This window comes from Brassica napus, chromosome A9 (genome assembly GCF_020379485.1).
Source record: "Brassica napus cultivar Da-Ae chromosome A9, Da-Ae, whole genome shotgun sequence".
Lineage (NCBI taxonomy): Eukaryota > Viridiplantae > Streptophyta > Magnoliopsida > Brassicales > Brassicaceae > Brassica > Brassica napus.
The window spans coordinates 34,434,524-34,459,156 of record NC_063442.1 but is presented as its reverse complement, the minus strand read 5'-3'; the positions used below and the strand labels follow the sequence as shown (position 1 = coordinate 34,459,156).

General features: G+C 34.5%; 5 protein-coding genes across 6 annotated transcripts; 3 read left to right on the top strand and 2 right to left on the bottom strand.

Moving 5' to 3' along the window:
* Positions 1-241: 241 nt before the first annotated feature.
* On the bottom strand, positions 242-7,020 carry LOC106414548 (protein NRT1/ PTR FAMILY 5.4-like). The gene is made up of 6 exons (XM_048741146.1): positions 4,916-7,020; positions 4,610-4,827; positions 4,273-4,524; positions 3,483-3,760; positions 2,162-2,558; positions 242-1,680 (listed from the first exon to the last, which is right to left on the bottom strand). The coding sequence occupies exons 1-6, from the start codon at positions 4,986-4,988 to the stop codon at positions 1,213-1,215; spliced, it is 1,686 nt and encodes a 561-aa protein (XP_048597103.1). The 5' UTR covers positions 4,989-7,020; the 3' UTR covers positions 242-1,212.
* Positions 7,021-7,266: 246 nt separating this feature from the next.
* LOC106413880 (protein SHI RELATED SEQUENCE 6-like) lies at positions 7,267-8,344 on the top strand. The gene is made up of 2 exons (XM_048741145.1): positions 7,267-7,978; positions 8,053-8,344. The coding sequence occupies exons 1-2, from the start codon at positions 7,600-7,602 to the stop codon at positions 8,256-8,258; spliced, it is 585 nt and encodes a 194-aa protein (XP_048597102.1). The 5' UTR covers positions 7,267-7,599; the 3' UTR covers positions 8,259-8,344.
* A 192-nt stretch (positions 8,345-8,536) lies between these two features.
* On the bottom strand, positions 8,537-9,739 carry LOC106412099 (endochitinase EP3). The gene is made up of 2 exons (XM_013852991.3): positions 9,218-9,739; positions 8,537-9,130 (listed from the first exon to the last, which is right to left on the bottom strand). Exons 1-2 carry the CDS (start codon positions 9,630-9,632, stop codon positions 8,724-8,726), a joined length of 822 nt encoding a protein of 273 aa, XP_013708445.1. The 5' UTR covers positions 9,633-9,739; the 3' UTR covers positions 8,537-8,723.
* Positions 9,740-12,733: 2,994 nt separating this feature from the next.
* Positions 12,734-16,181, top strand: LOC106415612 (aspartyl protease AED3). Its single transcript, XM_013856366.3, has 3 exons — positions 12,734-13,382; positions 14,562-15,039; positions 15,708-16,181. Exons 1-3 carry the CDS (start codon positions 12,924-12,926, stop codon positions 16,061-16,063), a joined length of 1,293 nt encoding a protein of 430 aa, XP_013711820.1. The 5' UTR covers positions 12,734-12,923; the 3' UTR covers positions 16,064-16,181.
* Positions 16,182-20,352: 4,171 nt separating this feature from the next.
* On the top strand, positions 20,353-22,178 carry LOC106416300 (trihelix transcription factor ASIL1). 2 transcript variants are annotated; one of them, XM_048741143.1, is made up of 2 exons: positions 20,353-21,178; positions 21,558-22,178. In XM_048741143.1, exons 1-2 carry the CDS (start codon positions 20,618-20,620, stop codon positions 21,990-21,992), a joined length of 996 nt encoding a protein of 331 aa, XP_048597100.1. In that variant the 5' UTR covers positions 20,353-20,617; the 3' UTR covers positions 21,993-22,178. The 2 variants fall into 2 exon arrangements, with proteins under 2 accessions (XP_048597100.1, XP_048597101.1); XM_048741144.1 differs by having other exon boundaries at positions 20,378-21,178; positions 21,618-22,178.
* The last annotated feature ends 2,455 nt before the right edge of the window (positions 22,179-24,633 follow it).

Genomic DNA, 24,633 nt, shown 5'->3' with positions numbered 1-24,633 from the left:
AATAGAAAAAAGTGTTTGTCTGGATTAATAAAATCTATTTAAGTATTTGTACCAATTTAATTATATACGTAATAGTTACTAAATATTTAATTAATCAATATATATTTATTATTTCATAATATGTAAAAAATATATAATACTTAAAAATAATTTATATATAATATTGATTCTACGCAAGGCGCGGATCTTAACCTAGTAATCATATAAAAATAATACATAGTTTTTTCAAATTTGTATATTTTTAACTTAGAAAGTGTTTACACAATAAATATTTTTCACTCTTATAGAAAGGGATTATTAGGGAATGTATTCAAATTTTCAATTAAACTGATTTGTGTTTAAAATGATAGATGATGTTATTTAAATATAATATTTTTTAAAATGAAATTTTAATGTTACTAAACTAGTAATTTTAATATATTTTAAAATGGAAGGTTATTGAAAATATCTTAAATAGTAAATTTGAATAGATTTATAGTGATTGAAATGTGTTTCGGTGTAGTTTCAAAAATCATATTTTATAGTTTTATAGGTTTAAATGAAATTTTAGAATGTTTTTAAACAAAAATCACTGTAATTTCACAATATTCCTAAAATCATTTTAAATTTTATTATAATTATATTATTTCAAATATTTTCAAAACCCAACGAAAGAACCAATGATAACATTTGAAGAAGATTCAAGAGGGTGTAGAAGCGAATTTGTAAGAGTTTCTTGAGGAGAATGGTAGGGCTAATCCAAAGCTTAAGCTTTTAGGGTTTAAGGAAAGGTCGGAGATGTCTAAGAATCTGATGGGGAAGAAGCAATTAGGTTATGATGAAGGAGATCAATCAGATTCTTAGACATCTCCGACCTTTCCTTAAACCTATGCTTAGGCTTTGGACTAACCCTACCGTTCTCCTCAAGAAACTTGTACAAACTCGCTTCTAAACTCTGTTTGTTAGCTTACCTAGAAAAACTGTAGCCACTATATCAGGGATCCTCGGTTCGAATGACCGCTGAGACGAAATTAATATTATACGATGTGGTTTTGGGTCTGAGGAATTACGAACTTTGATTCCGCACATATTATAAAAAAAAAATTAAAGCATTTTGTCTTTCAACAAGAACAATCACAGCAATCATTTGAGTTTGGATATAAACCATAAAGCCGGTATACAACTGTCCATAGAATATTAAGAAGTTACTACTCATTTGAAAACAATTTTTGATCACTCTTCTCTTTCTCCTTCAACATCATCATCATCTTTGTCTTGAACTTTCTTGTAGACAAATCGGTTAGCCATAAACAAGTAAAAGCAGAGACTCACAGCGTTAAGCGACGCGATTACCCAATAGAAATAATCAAGATGTGCCCTGTTAAGGTTGTTGACTAGCCATTCTTCACCATGGCTTTTGCTGATAGTCTGAACGGCAGATATGATTCCAGTACTAACAAAACTCCCAACTCCAACAACGCTCATGAAGATGGCTGCACCGATACTTCTCATAGTTTCAGGCATTTGATCATAGAAAAGCTCTTGCATACCAACAATAGTGAATACATCTCCAATACCCACTAGTATGTATTGTGGAAGTAACCACAAGCTACTCATTGGAACAACTTGTTTTGGAGAGTCAATTAGTCCATGATCTCTCGCAATTGTAAGTCTCTTTCCCTCCACAAACCCACACACCATCTGTTAAAAACACACAACTTTCATAAGTTTCATTTTACAGGTAGTAAAGTTTAGATGGAACATGAGTAATATAAATGAACCTAAGTCAATCCACAATTACTCATGATTTTAAGGTTGGAAACCCAATAAAATTTAACATCAGATGCCGAACACACACTACCTAACTCTAACCGAAATTGATCTGGTCCACTAAATAAGCATGGCCGTTCTTGAACCGATATGACCTTAATTCGTCCAACCGATCTGATCCAAACCAAATTCAAAATCGAGATATTGTCAAGGTAAATATAAACCATTATCTTGAAAGGGCATGTGAGAATATGAATTCATTTATTCATATATCGGGATATAAATAATTAATATATAAAAGATCTTGGCCATTCCATTTACCTTCCCACATCGAGAAAATTTTATAGTCCACTAATCAAAATCTAACGTAATAGCAATGTATGTAGAATGTTGTTAGGATAATGCACGTTACCATGTTGAAAGTAGCAATAAATAAGCCAACGCCGATTCTCTGAAGAGATGTGATTCCAGAATGGTGATTCGTGATCTTTCTTACATTAGGAACAAACACACGATCGTAAAGAGGAACCACTATGAGGATGGTGACACCAACAATGCTTTGGAAAGCAGCAGGAGGTATGGTGAAGTGATCACCAATGTTTCTATTCATCATACTTCCTTGCTTTAAAAAGAATGTGTTGAGCTGAGTAAGTGTAGCACAAAACATTATCAAGCTTATCCAAATCGGCACGAGCCTCAATATTAGCTTTACTTCTTCCACTTGGTTCACAGGACATAATCTCCATGGGTTTCTACTTTTGTTTGACGTATTATCAACTTCATCGATGATTGTAGCTTTATCCAGGAATCTGCATTACGTAAAATTGATATCATATGTTTAGAGCATCATTAGTTATGTTCTCTTAAAAAACAAAAAAATAGTATATAAAAAAAATATGCGAAAGAATGCAACAAATAAGAAAACGTTTCTTTATTAAGAAACTTTAAGAAGAGGTGAAAGATAGTTTTTTCTCTTGCCTGGTTTTTAATGGTTAACTCTATTTTTAACATTTAAGTTTAATGAAAAAATAATATAAAATAGTTTAAAAAGTGAAAATGAGAGATTCACCGTTAATGGTGATCTTAGTGGTAATTATGGAGGTTTACTATATATTATACATATTTCTATCAGTGTCCATGAGTTATCATTATGTGGGTTTAAGTTATATTATACATATGCTTTTTCCTGGATTATGACTCGGAACAATATATTCAATGCTTCAAACCAGGACCCAATGTCATTATCCATCTAATGATCATGACTTGGAACATGGCGTTGTACGATTTCATGAGTAAAATGTAATAATCACTAAACCTTATTTAATATGTAATTATTAGTTCATTTCATTTTAAAAGTTTAGTATATAGTACAAGTTCAAATTAAGTGGCTTCACATGATTCCATGCACGTTCAAAGGAAGATAAACAAATCCTCAGAATATTCATTCATCTTCTTTTCCGACGTCTCAACGCAATCCTCTCTACGGTATTTTATACTAATACGTATATTAAAACGATAGAAATACAGGTGTTACTCCAACGACTCGATTCTAATTGGATTAAGTACTTTTAGGTCAATACTTAATGCCAATAGACTAACATTAAAATGCATATGATGTACCCCATGAAACGAACATGTTGGACCACTTTAGATGTCAATAATTCTATAAACAAACAGTTGTTGAAAACTGAGGTGATGATCATATATAGAAAATAAAGTAATAAAGCAAGTACCTGAATTGATTGGTTTTGGCAAGAAGATGAGCATTAGTTGTTGACTCCAACGACTTGTCCTCCTCCGTGCCTTCCTCGTAGCATATGCCATGGTGGTGTCTCGTGGTGCTTACTCGCCATTTTCTAGAGGCAGCGACGATGACTTGAGCAACTCTCGTGAGAGGGCTTCCCACCGGAACTTGTTTCCGGTATCTCGGAATACCAATCAGAAATATGAGTACAGCTATTCCTACACTTCCTGCTATTACGCTGAATCCTGCTGACCAACTCACTCGTTCCTTTGTAATTTTTAAAAACCAAAATGAATATTAAAACCAAGCTATATATGAATATAAGTTTTTGTTGTGAAGAAACGTAAATCAGTTAGGAAGAAAATAAAATACTTAAGAGAGAAATATAATTGAGGCAAATATCCATTTTACAGTTTGTATATTGATTATGTTAATGAATAATTTGTAATTCATATTAGACTCGATCGTGTTTATATAGAACTCATTAGAATCCAACATTTCCATTTCCATTTAGAAAAACTTACTTATCTTCTGGTAGGGGTTTCTTCTAATCCTAAAAAAATATACCGTACCAACGAATGTAATTAGTTCAGTGGTGCATTGAGATTTAAGTTATTTTTAAAGTAAACAGTTTTGATAAAATCAAAAATATACCGTACCAACGAAAGATATCTCAAACCAAAACAACAAATTTTTCTTTTTGATTTGAGATATCTATAAACGAAAGATAAAAAAATGTTTTTACATAATAAGAAAAAGAGATAGAAGTATAATAATACCTGAATGAATATGAGGACAAGAACAGCTATGGAAGAACCAAGGACGATGGACAAGTACCAATAATTGAAGAATGATGTCTTTGTTGCTTTCTCCTCTGCGCTAGCTTCTCCAAACTGGTCAGCCGCGAAGGTCATCACGCATGGCTTATGCCCTCCTTCTCCAACCGCCATCACATACAACGCCGTAAAGAAAGCTTTTTCTCTCAGCCTCGATGCCACCACCGTCACCGACAATGGTAACATTACCATTCCCTATAAGTTTCAAGATCAACGTTCATATACTTAACGATTCATGTTAGTATGAGATCTCGACAAAAAGAGAGGTATATGTGCAGACCAGGAGATAAACAAAGGACGACAAGAGAACGGTTTTAAAGCGGCCTAAGATTGAGTCAGCTAGAAACGCTCCGAGAATGGGGAAAAGGTAAGAAACGCCGAGCCATGTGTTGATGTGTTTGGCTGCCGTGGCCGTGGACTGGCCTAGCTCATTCGTTAGAAATGTCATCAAGTTGCTTGCAAGACCGTAGAACGCAAATCTCTCTGTCATCTCCACAACTGCAAAGATTTGACAATAATATAGGTACGTAAATACAAATGATCGGTCGATATGCAGAATAAAATACAAATCTCAAAAATGTGTTACCCATGATGAAAACGGCAGCGTTCCATCCTCCTTTGGTTTGTTTGTTGACAATGAGGGAAGTAGAATCTGCCATGGCTGAGAAACTTTTGCTCGTGGAAGCTCCGATCGAGAGATTGTTATGGGTGTATCTAGACGGGTTCCTATAGATTGGGAGATTGTTCTGGTCACGAAGATGTCCTTTTATATTGTGAGATTTGACTATAATCTCTAGGTAAGCTTTTCTATTGTATGTGTTTCTTTATATATACATATACTTATTAACTGCATGTGATGAGAGTCTTTGGCGGAAAGGTTTCTAAAGGTTTAGCTTTATAAAATTTCACTTGTAAATAAATGCATAATGATTGTGGCTAGATGTCTAATCTTTTCCGAGTAAGAAATAATTAATTTTAAAACCTATAGTTTTCTACTTTGTTTATCTACGTAAATGTGTGATTGTTTATTACAGTATATGCGATGTTGAATCTGGATGGAAGTATTACACATAAAAACAAAATAGGGTACAAACCTACAAACTAAGGTTGTTGTCTTGTTGATGTTGAGACTATAACTAAACTAATCTAAAAGTGTGTGTAAGCAAATCAAGGAAAGACTTTTATAATTGATTCTTCAATATCCAAAGACTTGATAGATAGATAAAAAATCTTAAATCTTTATTTTACATCACCACTAGTCACTCAAGGCCAAAACTAGCAAACTTCACTTCAGCTTGCAGCAATCAGATTTTAATGTAGTTATTAAATTCAGTTTATTACTGAATATGGGGAATGAAACTGACATTAATAAACAACTATATCTTTTTCTCGGCCGATCGAATTTTATCCATAACTTCCTTTAAATTCATTAAAACTAAATAACGTATTATATTTCATGTATGACCATTAACAAATCCGTCGTAGTCTAGCTGGTTAGGATACTCGGCTCTCACCCGAGAGACCCGGGTCCCGGCGACGGAGATTTTTTAGTTATAGAAGTTTTATGAGGCTGCGTGTGTGTTTTGGTTCTGTAACCTGAGAGTTGGTTCCACTTATAATCTTCTGGTATCTAGCAAATTTTGTATTGGTTGCTACATGACCTGCTTCCAGATGCCCAAGGGTAGTGAATCAAAATCTAACCAAATAAAAAAATATATATTTTCCATATCTTCTGTATGATCTTTCATTTCTCATTTTGCATTAATTTGTTTGAATTAGAAGTTTGTCTTTTTGACAGACAGAATAATACTACTTCACTTTCAAGCTGTTGCATGGACAACATGCTAGAGTCCTCGAAGGATCTCTAATCTTGTTCTTTCTTACTTCATCCTCGAGGCTGCATACTAGAAGTTGGTCTTGACCTTCTCCCAAGGTGGCTATACTTGATTCTCCAAATCTCTGGTCAGCAGAACAAGTAAGCATGCAGCTCATTGGCTATTGCTATTGATTTTCTGGTTCAGCAACCTAAAGCCTTAATTGGCTTTGCTTCTCAGGCATACAGTAGAGTACAATAAGAAAAAGTAAAATGAGAAGAAAACTTGGTGAAATTCATAAGGTTTATAATATATTCAGGTTCGTTCAGTTTGATGCCTTATAAAAAAATCTGATGTCCTCAAAGTTTATAATTATGCTTTGGTGTCTAAACACCAGCTTCATAGGCTTTATCTAGTTGCTATACAACCTATATTGAGCTTCGTCGTGCAACACATGAAGAGGATCTTATCATGGAACAAACCATCGAGGTAGTAATCTTTTTCTTGTCTACATTCTCTAGATCATCTCAAGATTTGATATCCATCTGTACTTTTGATGAAATGACTTTATGGAGCACTTGAGCACCGTTTAGCATCGATTGTTTGTTTTTGTTTGCATTTTACTGTGTTGTATAGTGTAAGTGCATCTGGACCATAAACACATTGTGGTTGGGGGAGACGATAGCTATCTAGACACCATGTGTTTCCAAGATAACTATCTGATTCCACCAGAACCATACTCACTCTCTCTCAGGTTGTGTCCGATTACTGCAGGGACTTTGGTCTTGTACATCTACAAGGATCAACTTCCCTGCTAGAATCTCTTCTTGGATATAAGTTGAATGCTATTCAATTAGACTTGAAAGTATGCTCTAGTGAGAAACCTACTAATAAACTATGGAATAGTTACACTCAACGATAAAAGCTTTTACACATTCACTATGTAATACACTCATAAACTATCTAAAAAGTAAAAGCTTATGCGCATAGAACACACAAAGTGGGATTTTTAATGTGGCGAAAAAGCCAATTTAGGCGGGTACTTGGAATTTCCAATAAATGCGGGACCCATCCACTTGAAAATATAATAATTACATTTTCTTGCTGACTTTTTAACCATTACAAACATGTGACCACAAAACTTTGTAAAAGAAAATAAAACTCCTTTTCTTTTTCACTCTTCTTTCACTGCCATATCTCTCTCTCTCTTTCTCACTAGTTACTAGTTACTACTAATCACTAGCCTCCATAGCTACCGCTCCTACGAGTCTACAACTTAGCTCCTACCTCCACGCGCTTTATAATTACTTCCACAGTGGCTAACCCACCTTCTCTCTTCTCATGGCCACAGCACCATCAACCTCCACCATCATCAACTCCTTTCTCCGCCGTCGCCTCCACCGTCCCTGATCACTCCTCCACCGTCTCCGCCGCCGTAATCAGTACTCCAGACTACATGCTAGGCCTCCGAAACACCCTCTTCTTAAATCAACCACCGTCGCAGATTACGCAGCCGTCTCCGTCGCCGGTAAACTTCACGGCGGCGGACGTTAACAACAAGTCGTCGAGGAACAGTAACGTTGAAGAGAAAGTATGCAAAGATTGTGGGAACAGAGCAAAGAAAGAGTGTCTGTTCGAAAGGTGTAGGACTTGCTGCAAAAGCAGAGGCTACAACTGTGCCACTCACGTGAAGAGCACGTGGGTTCCTTCTTCTCATCATCGCTCCGTGAGCCGCTCTTCTTCTTCGTCTTCCGACAGGAACAAGAAGCTCAAACTCGATTCTTCCGACAAACCCAAAAGTGTCTTAATCGTTCCGACAACCACTTCTCGCCAAGGTAATAAAAATTGAAAATCGAGAAAAACATTTTGGATCTGAATTTGGGATGTTTTTTGTGTGTGGAATCTGTAGAGACAAGCTTCAAGGAAAGATTGCCCGGGAAAATCGAAGCTCCGGCGGTTTTTAAACGGACGAGAGTAACAGCGGTAAGCAACAACGAACAAGCAGAGATCGGTTATCAAGCGACTGTAACCATAAGTGGTCATGTCTTCAAAGGCTTTCTTCATTACTATGGTGTTGATCACAACAAATCATTTCCATCTCTTTCTAATAAATGATGTAACAAGCTCATAGGCCGCTACATTAAAACATTAACCAAGTTATTTTATATAATTAAGGGACCAAAAATCTACTTACATTTAAATTAGTTGGTGTTTAAGATTTTTGCGCACATACTAAGAAGTTGTTAATTTTTTTATTCATTTTGTTTTTTTTATTAAGTATATCTAATATAACCAATTACAATTAGATAATAGAATATAAATGATCAAAAACACCAAATAACATTAAAGTCTTGCCAAAAAAAAATCTAAAAAATCATTAAACTGAAACAAAATTAAATCTTAAAATATCAATTAAAATGAAGCAAAAGAGTGTAACATAGTTGATCCAAAAAAAAAAGAGTGCAACATAAATGGGTCATTACATTCTTTTTTTTTTTTTACATTCTTGACTAGCTAGCATTGTCTTTATTTCTGTAATGTGTATACAAATAAAATTGATTACTAGTAGATGTTTTTTTGTTAGCAAGTGAGGTTGTTTCCGGGGTCAACACCTAACTGACGACAATAATCGGTGTAGTAACGAACCCTGGCTTGAACGGTGGCTGAGTTGGCTCCGTCGCATTCCAAAGCGCCGTTGATTGCTCGGATTGTAGCACCAAAGCCTTGTGAGATAACTGGTTGAACTCTATTGGTCCAGTACCACAAGGCGGTCTTGAAGGATATGACTGGATCCGTAGCTACTGTTTCTGGTGCATTGAGACCGTCAAAACCAATGGCGGTTCCAGCTGGTCCGTAGTTGAAGTTCCAAGAGAGTTGGATCGGTCCGCGGCCGTAATAGCCTTTGTTGGGATTGCATGGATACTGCGTTGCGTTCTCGTCGCAATAATCCCTTGAGGGTCCGTTTATTTCTTCTATGTAGCAAAAATCTGAAACAAACCATCAAAGTAGTTCAATCATGCATGTATATCATAAAACAAAAATGAATATAAAATGATCCATCAAGTTATACTTACGTCCAGTTTCATGCGTGACATGGGCAAAGAAGGCTGCGATCTCACGCCTGGAATCATCGACCGAACCAATCCTAGCGAAACGGGAATATGACTCTAAGGCCTCAAGAAACGCTCCTCGGCTGTAAAATCCATTACCAGCGCAACTAGACTCAGCTTGGTCGATGATTCCATTGAAGAATTCTTGTGTGACAATTTCATCAACCGAGACACCATTTGCAGGAGGAGGGGCAAAACATGGCCCTTGTTGACAACCTACACCACAATAGTCTGAAGTGTTACCGCAGAAACCGAACTGACTACAACATAGGTCTGGCGAACAACCACAGTTTTGAGCCTTTGTTGTGGTACAGAAAGCTTGTAGAACTATTAGAATGGTTACTACAAGGATGGGTTTAGAAATAGCGTGAGTCAACATTTTGATTTTTGTTTGGAGAATGGTGGAAGAAGTAATGATGTTATGCCTAAATATAGTGAAATGGTGTATGAAAAGTCGTAATGTAAATGTGTGAACGTGCTCGGGCCACTGATATTACCTTCTCAACTCATAATAAGAGGGCCGAACAGTTTGAAGAAGTCGTCTCTTGTGCGATGGAGATGTTTACCTGACCTTTACATTCTTCATAGTTGACTTTTTCTATTCAACGACTTTGCAAAAAAAGTGTTTCTGTTCACATTCTAGACCAGCAAGTCAGCGATTCAAGAAAATTATTGGCCCATCCCAAATGAATAGATCAAATATAGCGAGGCTAGTGAGCTCATTATAAAAAGAAGACAAAGGCCCCAACCAATATCTTATGTATTAAAATTCTCCAAAAAGATTTCTGGTCATCGGCTCCCATATTATAAGCAACTAAGCAAGTCATGGACCGAACTTGCAAACTGGGTGTTGATTCTTCAAGATCCTAGCGGAACTCACGAACCGATTCATGCTAATCTCAAACCAGTATTTATAATTCACGTGACCACTAATCGTAGTTATCATATATGATATGTACTAATCATTTGTTTAGGTGCTATTTTTAGTGATAACACTCAAAAGTAATTTAGGATTTTCTAGCCCCTATGTTTAAGGTGATTGCAGTTAGGAAGAAATCACAACCTAATCTGCAAGGCAGCATACTATAAATATCACATTCAACTCCAAGAAACAAACAGCATTAGAAATACATTAAACATCACCCTAATTTTGATGAAGAAAGTTTGCCAACCACACCAAATATAGTGTAATATAGTCGAAAACATCTCAAATATAAAAACATGTCACCAATTTTAGTTTCAAAAAAAAAACTATACAATTAGGTTTAATTGATTTTTACACTAATTAACAGGGTCAATCTGTAATTTACTAAACTTAAACCCATTGTTTTTTTTTTAAACAACTGGTTATTCAAGGAGGAGAAGCGAAGAACACAATAAAGAGTCTGATGCCTGAAACGAAGTCAGCTGGTTTTCATAAAATTTTGCTACTGTTCTTTATTTTTAATCAACAGCCGTAGTTTTCTTTTGTCATTTGGTTATTCATTGGATGAACAAAATCTCCCACAAGTTGCTAGACATGGCACTTGCAGGGAAAGTCCTGCTTTTGTGTATGTTTTATGTATCTTCATGAGGCTGAACCGAAGCTTCTTCAATCTTGACTAGCACTAGAGAAATTAAGGTCTTAGATAATATTAATCAGACATAAATTAAATTAAGGTTTTAGATGGTCTAATCTAACCAGAAATTAAGGACAGGAACTGAGAACAGAGTGACAAACCTACACTTAAGAACAGAGGTGAAAAATCTTACACTCACTTCTTAAAACCTCCCCTGCAGTTTGTGTCAGAAGAATGTCTCCGAGCTTTGCATAAAGCGTTTTCTGTTCCTCATCTCCTAGACTCCTCGATATCTGCAGGTAGAAGACGGTCAAAGATAAAGATACATGCGTACAATCTCTTCATATGACCTTGAGTGAGTGATATGATGATGACTCTTACATCTCGACGGCATCCTGATGATAAACCCTCTTCCTGCAACTGAATCCTCCAAAACCACAGTATCACACACGAATTGCTCCCATAACACTTTAATTTTAGATTTTTCTCCAAATCTATTTTTTTTTGTGACAAATCAACTCTAAGAAAAGGAAATGATGTTGGTTGGATTGGTAATATCTCTCTCTTTGCTCTTTGCTCTTTGCTCTTTTTCTCTCTTTTCTGTTTTAGAAATCCCCAAATCAATTTTGCTCGAAGAATCTTAGAAATGGTGTCAGTTTTTTTGGTAAAGATAATTGTTTTTTACTTGAATTGAATTTGAGTTTATAAATTACAGACTGACCCATTAACTAGTGTAAAAATCAATTAATACTAATTATATAGTTCTCACCATATTGGTTTTTTTTGTACATGCGGTATGGATTAACATAAAATTAGTAATGTTATTGACATATTATCATACTTAAGATGTTTTGGATCATATTACATTATACTTAGTGTAGGCGGCAAACTAATTGATTGACAGCACTATAGAGTGGAAAAAGAGGGCAGTATGAGATGTAACCCACCACATAGTGATGACTAATGAGTATTGCGTAGTTTGATACATTCCATATTAAGCAACAAAACATAATGCATTTATTTCGATCCATCACTAGCCATTACTCACGTGATTGATTCCTTTGACATTTCTTCAAGAATACACTCTCAAACTCATTTTCTCGGATCTCTACTTAAGCAAGACTGCTCCACACATTCCTATGAATTTGGATAACTCCTAAGAATTGTTTCTAACCAAATAAATAACTATCAAAAATAATAGCATCGTTTACCAAATCTTTTAAGCTTTTGGATGCTTTTAAACGTTCTAATAAATGGTTAGCTCTATTGTGTAATACTGTAATGTTTTAGTCTGTTATGGTTCTTTTTCCAAGCAAAAAATTTAAAAATATTTATCGATTTGAGATTATCACAGGATATTACGGTCTCTACGGGGTCAAAAATGCAATCAAGAATACTTCGATGCTTTAGCATGTGAGAGTTGGCCTTCAATGTCACGTTATGTGACTAAATTTTAGTTGTCCAACATTGTTACGAAAGTTTTATCAACGCATTCAAGGTTCGTCTCCAATTCGATGTTATCTTTTTTTTTTTCTGAAAAATTATCTCATTAGTTTTTTTGTTGTTGTAGTTTATGTTTATTATCCAGGAAGATGAGTAATTGTCTCTTGTTATTGTATCTAAAAAGTTAAAGTTTCAACGAAAATAAGTTGTGTTCCAAAAAAAAAAACTAAAATCGGTTTCTAGCATGTTATACATCATTAAAATTGTTACAATAATAACATGCTTGATTCAATTTTTATTATAGGTTTAGTAAAATATAAACAAATCTGTATAGAAGCAATTGAACTATTATTAAAGTCTTTTCCAGTGCACTACTAATTTATGGTATTTTAGAGAATTAACTATATAAAACTATCAGTGCACAAAACAATTGAATAATACACAAAGCAAACTACAAATTACAACTCCTTAGTAATGAGATATTTAGAGGACACGAAAAGATCAGAAAGAAAAAAGGAGATGGGATACAGTCTGTTCTCTCAAGTAAACCCACTCTTCATTTTTTAATTCTTATTACTTTCTACACACTCAGTCATCATTCACTATATAAACACTCACAAGTCACAAACACTTTAAAACCCACAAAGATCAAAGTAAGATCTAAGAAAATGAGAATCCAACTCCTCTTTTTATTCATCTCTCTCTTAATCTTGAACTCTGAATCACTAAACTGCAATGGAAATAGCCCACAAGGCCACCCCTCAGATCTAAGAGTGTTCCACATTGACAGTCCTTGCTCTCCATACAAACAACCAAACACTGTCTCATGGGAAAGCACACTTATTAAAGACAATGCTCGTCTCCAGTACTTGTCAAGCCTCGCCGTTGGTAAGAAACCTTGGGTCCCAATCGCCTCGGGACGTTCCATCGTTCAGAGCCCGACTTACATCGTGAGGGCTAACATTGGGACACCGGCCCAGCCCATGCTCGTGGCTCTTGACACTAGCAATGACGTTACTTGGGTTCCTTGTTCTGGTTGCGTTGGCTGTGCTTCCTCTGTTCTCTTTGACCCTTCCAAGTCAAGCTCTTCTCGCACTTTTCAATGTGAAGCTCCTCAGTGTAAACAGGTAATGAGTTATTTCTATTGTATACCCTTGAAATAGATTAGTTGTATAGCCTTTGGCGGATGGACGTAAATTCTTCATATCAGAACGGTAGCATTACTCTGAAACAGAACAAACCGAAATGAATAATATAAACTTTAACTCTATTTGTTTTAAAACTAAATTATTTTTTAATCATGAATGTATCATTTTCTATGATTATTTGTTTTCACAATGTTAAACTAATATAAATTAATAAATACAATTAATTTTAAATTTTTTATAATTTATTATTATTAACTAATAAAAATCATAGAAAACAGAAAAGGCTTTGTTAAAATGAAGTAAATTTACAAAATGTTTTAGTCAAAAAAATAAAATTATATATATATATATATATACAAATGCAATCTATAGAAGTATATATATAATGCAATTTACAAAAATATGGACATATACAAAATTCACTTCGTTATACTATATGCTAATTGTTTTTTGTAAACATAATTTACTGGTTGTATTATTCAAAACCAAACCATATCTAAACCATAATATTGATACGAACCAAAAGAGTAAATCGATTCTTATTAGGATATTATTTTTGGTTCACCAGAACTATTCTTAACAATAACTTGTTCAGGTTTGTGAGAAAATTCATGTAACTTTTTAATCATTTCCCCCACTCATCGAGATTTGAACTTTAGGACTTTCGTTGAAGAAAATGAATTTTAATAGTAAAAATAGGATTACTATTCGGATTTAGTTTTCACAAAACAAGAAGATGAAAACCGAAGTAAAGGACCACTCGTTTTGGAGTCTAGTGTTTGATTATATACAAGGATGTGAAGTTCATTTTTGGCGGTGTCATTACACCATCATCGAGAAGCCTAGCTAGTCACGGGCCCTATGTACCATTTATAACAAAAATCAGTTCTAGCTAGTCACGGGTATTGTATATACAGTATTAAGATTCGTTAACTTTATAAACTGTACCAACTAGTAGGGCATATTTTACTGTATGATATATATTCTTTGTCGTCACGCTGGTTAGTGTTTGCTAAAAGACTGTTCATTTACAAATTAAAGAACGTAACCCATTTAACAATGCATTCATAACACGTATTTATCGAAATACGTTGTAAAGTAGTACGATAGTACGAATATTTACTCAAATATTAATTTGAAAAAACTGCTTTTTTGCAGGCTCCAAATCCGACGTGCACGGTGAGCAAATCATGTGGCTTCAATATGACTTACGGTGGTTCAACCATCACAGCATCTCTGACACAAGACACACTAACATTAACCAATGACGCCATCCCAGGCTACACTTTTGGGTGTATCAACAAAGCCACCGGAACATCGTTGCCAGCGCAAGGACTCATGGGTTTAGGTCGTGGTCCATTGTCTTTAATCTCACAAACGCAAAACCTTTACAAGTCCACATTCTCGTATTGCTTGCCTAATAGTAAGTCCAGCAGTTTCTCCGGAACGTTAAGATTAGGCCCTAAGTTTCAACCAGTTCGGATCAAGACCACTCCATTATTAAAGAACCCAAGGAGATCATCGCTTTACTATGTTAACATGGTTGGGATTCGTGTTGGTAATAAAATTGTGGATATTCCTCCAAGTGCACTCGCCTTTAACCCGGCCACAGGAGCTGGCACCATCTTTGACTCCGGTATTGACTTCTCAATCCTCTCTTTATTATTTTATTTGTTGTGATCTGAAATAAAGAACAAAATCATAAATCTTACCTTCCACCTTGTGATGGGTTTAACTCTTATTAAGTTAAATTTTATATGTTAAACAAAAAATGATCTCACCTAATCGTAAATACTGTTAAACATGCCTAGTAGCTAAACTCTTGAATTACCTAGTAGAAATCTAAAGGGTTCAATTTCACTAAGTGAATTTTATATATTAAACAAAAATATGATCTCACCTAGTTGTAAATATTGTTAAACATACATAGTGGCTAAAAGTTCTTGGATTACCTAATAGAAATTTAAGGAATCATATATTTAATCACTAGTAAAAACATTGTAAATGGCTACAGAACAGCCACTATTTTTGTGGCTATAGAAATTTCTTTTCACAAAACGTGGTTATACAAAGAATTCACTATAGAAAATTTGTCCATAGCTACAGACATTTTTGTACAGCCACAGGTTTTCGATGATTCTAGAGAAATTTTATACTAGTGAATTCCTGTTGGACAAAGTCTAGTTTTATAACAAAATTTAATCTAAAATAGTTTGGACATGGCGTCTTTCCTATCCATAACTTCTAGACATTCAATAAAAAAGTATATTGTTAAACAAAAACACTTACAATGTACATATGCAGGGACGGTCTACACGAGGCTAGTGGAACCAGCTTACGTTGCCGTGAGAAATGAGTTCAGGCGACGGGTCAAGAACGCAAACGCAACATCACTCGGAGGTTTCGACACTTGTTACTCCGGCTCTGTCGTGTTCCCATCGGTCACGTTTATGTTCGCGGGAATGAACGTGACTTTGCCACCGGACAATCTTCTCATCCACAGCTCCTCAGGTAGCACAAGCTGTCTCGCCATGGCTGCAGCTCCGAACAACGTAAACTCCGTCCTTAACGTCATTGCTAGCATGCAGCAACAGAACCACCGAGTCCTCATCGACCTTCCCAATTCCAGGCTCGGCATTTCACGTGAAACATGCACCTAATTTAATCTGTGCGCGAGTATGTGTTTTGTTTTTGGGTTGATTTCGTGTTATCTATCTATCTATCGCGTTTTAGTCTTCTTGAATTTGGAAACAATATAAATCAAAGATATTTCGTATTTATTATCTTTCACTACAAGAAAACATCAGATTTACAACTACAAGAATAGTTACTACTTAGTTGCAAATTAAGGTAATGTAACTATTTTGCAACTACTATGTGTAGTTAAAAATCCTTCGTCGCAAAAAAAAAAGTCGCAAGTTAGTTGCAAAATAGCAACTAGAGTAAAACTGTGTGATTGGTTGTATATAAAGCGACTAATTTGTAACTAACATTACAACTGGACAAAATTTTAAGACCAAGCTTTTTGTCTCTTATTAGTCACAAAATGTAGTTGCTAATTAGTCTCTTTTCTAATTTTACAACAAAATTTATGTTTTGTTACAAACTAGTCACAAAGGTTTATGACTATTTAGTAACGAGAATATTTATATTTTTTACTAATTAAATTGCAGGAATTATTGATTAATAAACTAATTATAAAACTAAAATATATTGAATTTTAAATATTATTTCGGATTTAAAATTCAATTATTAGTTTAATTTAATTAGAAAGTAAAATTACAAAGATAAATACTTAAATACACATATATACACAAATACACCATCTCTATGGGTTCAGCCACGGCGGCACGGATTCCGCCACCGGCTCCGGTTGAACGGCACCAAGAAGAATCGGAGGGGTTCCATCTGAAGCGGCGACTCGGAGTGGTTCCATCTGAAGCGGTGACTCGATCTGGTCGGGAAGCCACTGGTGTTGGTCTGATAGATACAGCATCTGCGGTTCCTCCGATTCGTCACGCCACCACCACCTCCGGCGCGTATGCTCCGTTACACCACCACTTCCCCTTCCCGTTTCATCACTGGTCCTTCTCAGATCTGTAAACAAAACAAAAATCAGTTAGAAATAGCATAAGTAGATGAAGATAAAGAAGACTAAGAGAGATGTTAGAGGAAAAAAGAAAAAAAGAAGATAAAGTGACGAGGAGAGATCAGAGAACAAGAAGAAGATGAAAAAAAGGTTCAGTCTGTGTGAAACTAACAAGGAGAAAGCAGAGAAGAGGAAAGAAAAAAGAAAATCTGATTAAGTCTTGGCCGTTAGATTTACTAATCTCAACGGTGATGGAAGAACAAAGCCAATCCTTCCCTTTGAAAATTGACCAATCAGAAGTAAGCTTTCTACTTTCTATTTAAATTTTATTAGCCAAATTATGCTACTAAACTGCAACTACACTAGGTCAAATGGTTGCAAAATAGTGGCTAACAATAGCCTAAACCTTAAAATTAATCTCATTACTTTTAAAAACTACAATATCTGAAAAAGACATATTATTATATATTAAGTAAAGAGAGTATAAAAAAAAAAAAAAAGAGAGTATACAATCATTTGTGTAGAACAATCTAGTTGAAATTTTTTTAACCCAAATCCAAATCATTGCACATGAATGTATTACATTTAGGTAACATATGTTTTGTGAAGATGTGCATATATCCAAATTATGTCAATTGTTCTATCTTATACAAGATATAACCATTTGGGTGTCTTATATATGTTACTAAAATGCTACAAAAAGTATGTTTTATTATGTTATTTATTAAATGATTTATGGTAAACAAAATTTAAAATAATATATTTGGCTAATTATTAAAACAGATTTGATTGCAGTGCCAAAGTAGTAGCTAATGATACCCTAAACTCTACATATATATTTATTTTCAAAATATATGTAAAAGAAGATATATGATTTTATATATTAAATGAAGGCAAACTTAGAAAGCTCTTAATGTAAAACATCTGGATTGACTTTTTTATTCTAAATGACTATATATTTGATACTCCAATGTAACTATGGCTGAAAAAAAAATACTGATAGTCACAAATTAGTTACAAATGTTTATAGTAGTAAATCAGTCACAAAATAAGTTACTACATTGCGACTACTGTACATTTAACAGTTGCAGATAAGTTACAAAATAACTGGCATGTAAAACTATGAACATTGTAGCAACTATTTTGCAACTACTGATGAAAAATTGTGAAAATTTACCCTAGACCCCAAAATAACTTGTAATCATCTTAGCTTCAAAATAATTTTTATATATACAAGCTATATACTAAGTTATGAGACATCACATAAAATGATTGTTAATTTTATAATATACAATCCAAATTCAAAGATAAACATGAAATTGTACAAATGTGTTAGTTGTGTGGTCATGTCCATTTTTTCAAATGACTCAAATTTATTCAAGATATAATTTTATTTATTAGATTATTAAGTATTGGTATGTAGTTAAAATAAAAAAAATATGAATAATTAAACTTATATAATTATAAGAAATAATACTATTTGCTACTACATTGTAACTACAAAACATTTAAGAGTTACAAAAAAGATACAAAATAATTGTATTAACCTTGCAACTAAACCTCAAAATACATTTTACCTCAATTACATGGTTTAGATACATGAAAGGTAGCAATTAATATACATGTATCATTCAAAGTATTATATATAATTGTTTTATAATATATGTATGGAAAATTTGCAACTAATTTGTGACTTGTTCGCTTTTAACTAAAGAAAGTAGTCACAACATCGTAGCAAAGCTACAACTACCATTTTGCAACTACGAGTATTACATAGTTTTGTGACTAATTTATAACCACAAGTTCGCAACAACATATGTAGTTGTAAATTAGTCTTAATAATGCTACTGTGTTGCGACTATGCTGACTAGTTACAAAAACGTCACAAATGTGTCTCAAAAAAGCAACTTAAATGCTATTATTGGTTGTGGTTGCATATTTGCAACTAATATATGACTTATTCTTTGTAATTGCAAAATAGTTGCAAATTAGTTTGAAATTAGTCGCATACTTTTGCAACCACCAATTGTAGTTGCAAGAGAAGTCTCTAAATTGATGTTTTCTTGTAGTGTTTCTACTCGTTGCCCAAAAAAAAAATTTATCTTTCTACTCTAAATTTTCATTTGCTATTCTCTGTTACTACTACAAGTGTTGCATTCACTTCTGACACAAGTGAAAGTAAAGTGTGGTCCTCAATGATGCAAGTGACTAATGAAGAGGGTCAGAGATTGACATGCAAACACAAAGCAACAGAAGTTTCAACTGAATTTTCATATAGTGGTGTTCTCAAACCATAGTTTATTAGATTGGTCAACTGGTTATGATTGCTTTTATACAAGTTAACATCTTCATTCAAACATTATGATGTATGTAATAAATATATCAGATTCTTGTAGAAAATAAAACTGAAACACACATTTTGAAGATCTCAACTTAAGTATCTTAAGCAATATTCACGCGCATACCTTCCAGCAACACATGGGAATTAGATACAAGTTAAGACATGTGCTACAATGAGAAAGCTAGTATTGTTTTGTTATATCAATGACCCGAAATCTCATAAATATTTGCAAGATACTATGTAGTATGTACACTTTCAAGTTATAATAAGTAGAACACCGAATATAGGATCTTCCAGAGAAGAAAAAGAGTGGAAGATAGAAAGGATGAGAGAGCGACACGGGTAAACCCCACTACCATTTGTCCCATACCATCTCTCTCTCTCTCTCTCTCTCTCTCTCTCTCTCTCCATCTCTCTTTTGATAAATGAATGGGTTTTGCGGTTTGGCTTGACATCAACGCTAACAGCCAGACTGACTCCACCATACATACACCCAAAAGAAAAAGGCAAATAAAAGTAAACATTTTGGATGAATAAAAGCATAAAATATAAGAAAATTTCGATATAAAATCATTATCAGCAACCCTTTTGACAAACAAAAAAAAAGATATACAAAAGCTTAACACTTTTATTTGTTGGTAAAAGAAAAAGAAACCCTATTTGAAGTTGACAAATAAACAAGAAAGTAAAACCGATTTTCAATGGTTTGCCCACTTTCATATGCTTCGCTTTATTCTATCCCACATTATTGTGGCGGGTTGTTCCTCTAATTTATGTGAAGCAAAGTGTAACTCAATTGATATTTCTATGGAGAAAAAAAAAACAGATTCGCAACTAAAAATAAACTCATGCTATTTCATTAAAATTTTAAATACCAGCTTTCTAAATTTGCCAACATTGTCGTATACAGTATAATCTATTAATAAATATCATCAGAGTGTATGCATTTGCAATCTTATGTAAAGTATAAAGAAGAAATTGGAATAAAATAAAGAGATCTCTAAAATAAACCTGTAAGTTTCTTTAGCTGTAAGTCACGAGTCACGACCACTGAAGATGGAAGAAACGCGTGTACCCAACCTCATTGGTCAGTCTTTAGACAGACATCAACGAGTGACTACAGTCTCATTATGACACAGTTTGTTAAACTCCATTCACTTCAAAAAGTCTCCATTGATCATTAAAAATTGCTAAAAAACCCATCTCCACTCTCTTTCTCATTTGATCATATACTCTCTCGAGTATTGCCTCTCTGTTTTACTCTCTCTCTCTCTCTGCCCATTCATGGAAGACGGAGATTCTAACCAAGAACATCCCCAACCGCTCCCCACAAACCACGACGCTTCCTCCCCCAAGAAGCCATCCACTTCCTCCATCGTCGTTGACAGGCTAAAACGCGATGAATGGAGCGAAGGAGCCGTGTCGAGTCTCCTCGAAGCCTACGAGACGAAATGGGCACTCAGGAACAGAGCCAAGCTCAAGGGCCAAGACTGGGAAGACGTGGCTAGACACGTGTCTTCACGCGCTAGCCACACCAAGTCCCCCAAGACTCAGACGCAGTGCAAGAACAAGATCGAGTCCATGAAGAAACGGTACCGTTCTGAGTCCGCCACTGCTGAAGGATCCTCTTGGCCTCTTTACTCTCGTCTTGATCATCTCCTCCGTGGAAATGCTTCCACCTCTGTCCACCCTCAGCCTCAGCCTCAGCCTCAGGCTGTTTTGCCTCTGAATTGCTCTGCTCCTTTGCTCTTACTCGAGCCTCCGTTGGCGGCGGTGACTCATCCGCCGCAGCAACCTCCTGCTGCTCAGATGTCTCACGGATCCAACGGTGTCGGCACGATTAAGGTCACTAAACCAATCTTGTTATGTTTCCCGGTAGCCTCCCCGGCTTGGTTAGTATGGCTTATTCGGTTTGGGTAGTTCAGTTTTTGATTAGTCCGGTTCGGTATGGGATTTGGTTAGTTCAAGATTTAAAAATCCTATTTAAAGAACTTTTTGATTTCGCTTAGATATTGGTTTAGTTTCAGATATATTCAGTCAATTTCGATTAGTTCGGTTCAGGTTTTGGTATCATTTAGTTATAATCTTTTTAGAAAAAAATATCAAACTAACCGATTATCGAACTAAAAACTGATTTTTTTATTTAAGAAAAACTACCAAATCGAACCAAACTCCTAACTGAACTAACTGAAAATTTTGGTTCGGTTCAAACGGTTCGGTTCAGATGAAAACCCCAGGCCTATTTCCCAGCGGTGGACAACTTTCTTATGAACGTTCTGTGCAGGAGGAAGGATTCAAGGACGATCACAAACCTGAGAGAGCCACGGAGATGGATACAGATAGTAGTACGCCAGTGCTCTGCAGAGAGAAAGCGAAGGTGAGGCCGAAGAAAGTAAGGAGAAGGTACAAGGAAGAGAAGGAGGAGATAGCAGGAAGCATACGGTGGTTAGCGGAGGTGGTGATGAGAACGGAGAGAGCGAGGATGGAGACGATGAAAGAGATAGAGAGGATGAGAGCTGAAGCAGAGGTGAAGAGAGGAGAGATGGATTTGAAACGAACGGAGATAATGGCCAACACTCAGATAGAGATTGCTAGGCTCTTTGCAGCTTCTGTACACAAAGGTGGTGTTGATTCTTCACTAAGGATCGGAAGAAACTGAGAAATTTTATTATTGTTCACTGAGGATGAATGGTTACGCCTTCAAATGTATGGTTAAATAATAATAAGTGTGATCAATCTAGCTTATAGAGATGCCATTACCGTCTCAAATTGATTGGCATTTGATTATCTAATTTGCATGTGGTTATGGAAAGTTGCAGTAACATATAGTGTGGTTCTAGTCTTATGTTATAACTTTTAGTTAAGGCTAGTTGTGGAACGGCACCTAGACGGTGAAGGTGGACATATTGGTCTTTTGATGGTGTAGAGTGGTCATGGCTTCTGGCTTTATGTAATATGAAATGAGAACAAGTGTGGTAAAGATGATCTTAATTGAAATTATGATTAGAAAATGTTGCTGGTATGGGGAAAGAAAACAAATAGTTGGGATGTATTCGTATATGGGTAAAAAGAAGCTGTGGAATGCATAAACTATGTTTGCTACAAGCTTCAACCCTATCCTCTCTTGCAACTATCTCAGGACCTAATGATGAAGGTAACATATATATATATATATATATATATATATGCAGACATCGGACTAAGAATCCTCGCTGTTTTTTTCCTTATATTCTTGTACTGTTAGTAATCTTGAAATGTCATAAACCAACTTTGATACTATCAGGAGTTGGATGTTAAATCTTAATGACATGAGTGCGGTCTTGAGACATGTACTGACTCCGATGGGTGCATTGTCTTGCCCACGAAGCAGCCAACCTTACGTAGTCCATAGGAAGGTTTAAAAGGTTATGATTGGATTGGAATTAAAAACTAAGAGGTTGTTGTGAAGTTGGTTGTAGGGAGTTTTCATACAATGTGAGTAGTATTCTTACCTTCTGCCCATTAGTTTTTTCTTTATAGTGCAGCTTGTACGTTCGGTTTTTAAATATTAGTCTTTTGATCTCTTCTGAGTTATGACTCAACCGAAAAAAATATATAAAATGAGGCCTATTCATTTCCTCATGTTTCAACAAGTTAGAGCAGAGAGTGACATGGTGAACAAAAAATCACTGACATTTGTTTTGATCTTGTAGTATTATTTCAGAGTAAAAACTGTGACCAGGAGAGAAGGTAGGTGGCGTCATGCTTCCGTAACTGTTTTAAACAAACACTAGAGCTTGACCCGCTCGGCCGAGCGGGTGTTTGTTTTTACTTTTTTATAAGTGAATATTGTTTCTATAAATTGATGATATATATTTCTAACATTTTGCATATAATTAATCGTATAATATTTTTATATTTGAAAAATATAGTGTGAATATGATAACATAATTTTTTTTTTTTTCAAATTGTCATTTGTATCACATCTTTCTTATAATATATTTATTATATTAGTTTTAAGATGGAGTTTTGGATCAGAGAATATATTACATTTTGAATATTATTTGTATCAATAATTTCTATATTAATAAATTTGGTACTTTCATGTATAGTTAAATTTCAAATTATTAGCACTACATAATTAGTATGTAGAAATTTTATTTTATTTTGTTTAATATTTAAAATAATCATCTACACTAAAAAATAGGTTTTAAGAGGATTACTTATTTTGGCTTGTAATTTGAGAATGATAAATGATCGGAAAACATATTAAATATTTTAGGCTTAAATAATATGTAAACCCACTTAATAGAGAGATCTATATAACTATCTATATATTTTAAGAATTTTTTTAAAATTATGTTGAGGAATATTAGGATATTTCTTTCCAAAGAGATTCTCCCCATAACCGGTGTTCTGATTTCAAGAATGCACTCAGGAGACTCTTCCCCATAATCGGTGTTCTAATTTCACGAATGAAGTAACTTCATGTGTACTCCCATCAAGTCTTGTAGGGTTTAACATCCTTAAGAGGTGTAAAAATTTAGTAAGCGACATTATTTTGCGATTTCAGAATATGAATGGGAAGTACGTAACTGGAATTGCTATACAGTGAAACCTCTATAAATTAATAATGTTGGAACTATACCAAAATTATAATTTTTTATTAATTTATAGAGATATTAATTTATCGATATACTAATTGAACCAAAAACTCAATTTGTGACTATAAAATTATATTATTTTATAGAGATTTTTAGTGCATATTAATTTATAGACTATTAATTTAAAGAGGTTATACTGTATATATTGACATGGTGAAACGATGTAGGTTAACTCTTTTTTTTTTTGAAAAAACGGTTAACTCTTATTTTTGAATTTAATAGTTAGATATGGAGAGATTATACGTAGGGTATATCTGCGATATTTTTTGCAACATTCCTAAAATCTTGTTTAGATATTTTGAAATTTAACTAATGATATAGCAATATTTTATTAACGCAGTGGCAGAGGTTGGTAAATATAGTGAAAAATTCAGGGCTATTTCTCAAATGTACTTCTGTTTTAATAGATTAGATGTAATCTTTAGGTCGCTGGTTAGGTTAGAATTTCTCTTTTCTAATTAATAATTTTCAAATGTAGCCTTCACTAGACCAAAATGTTATGTAATATCCTGTTTATTGATAGTTCTCTGTTACCAATAAAATAATCTTTTTAAAACACATAACCCATCTCCAAACCGATGAAAACCGTATCCGATTCAGTTGTACTATAGGAAAAGAATCAGTTGTGTTGCTCGTTCCATTAAACCGATTTAAACC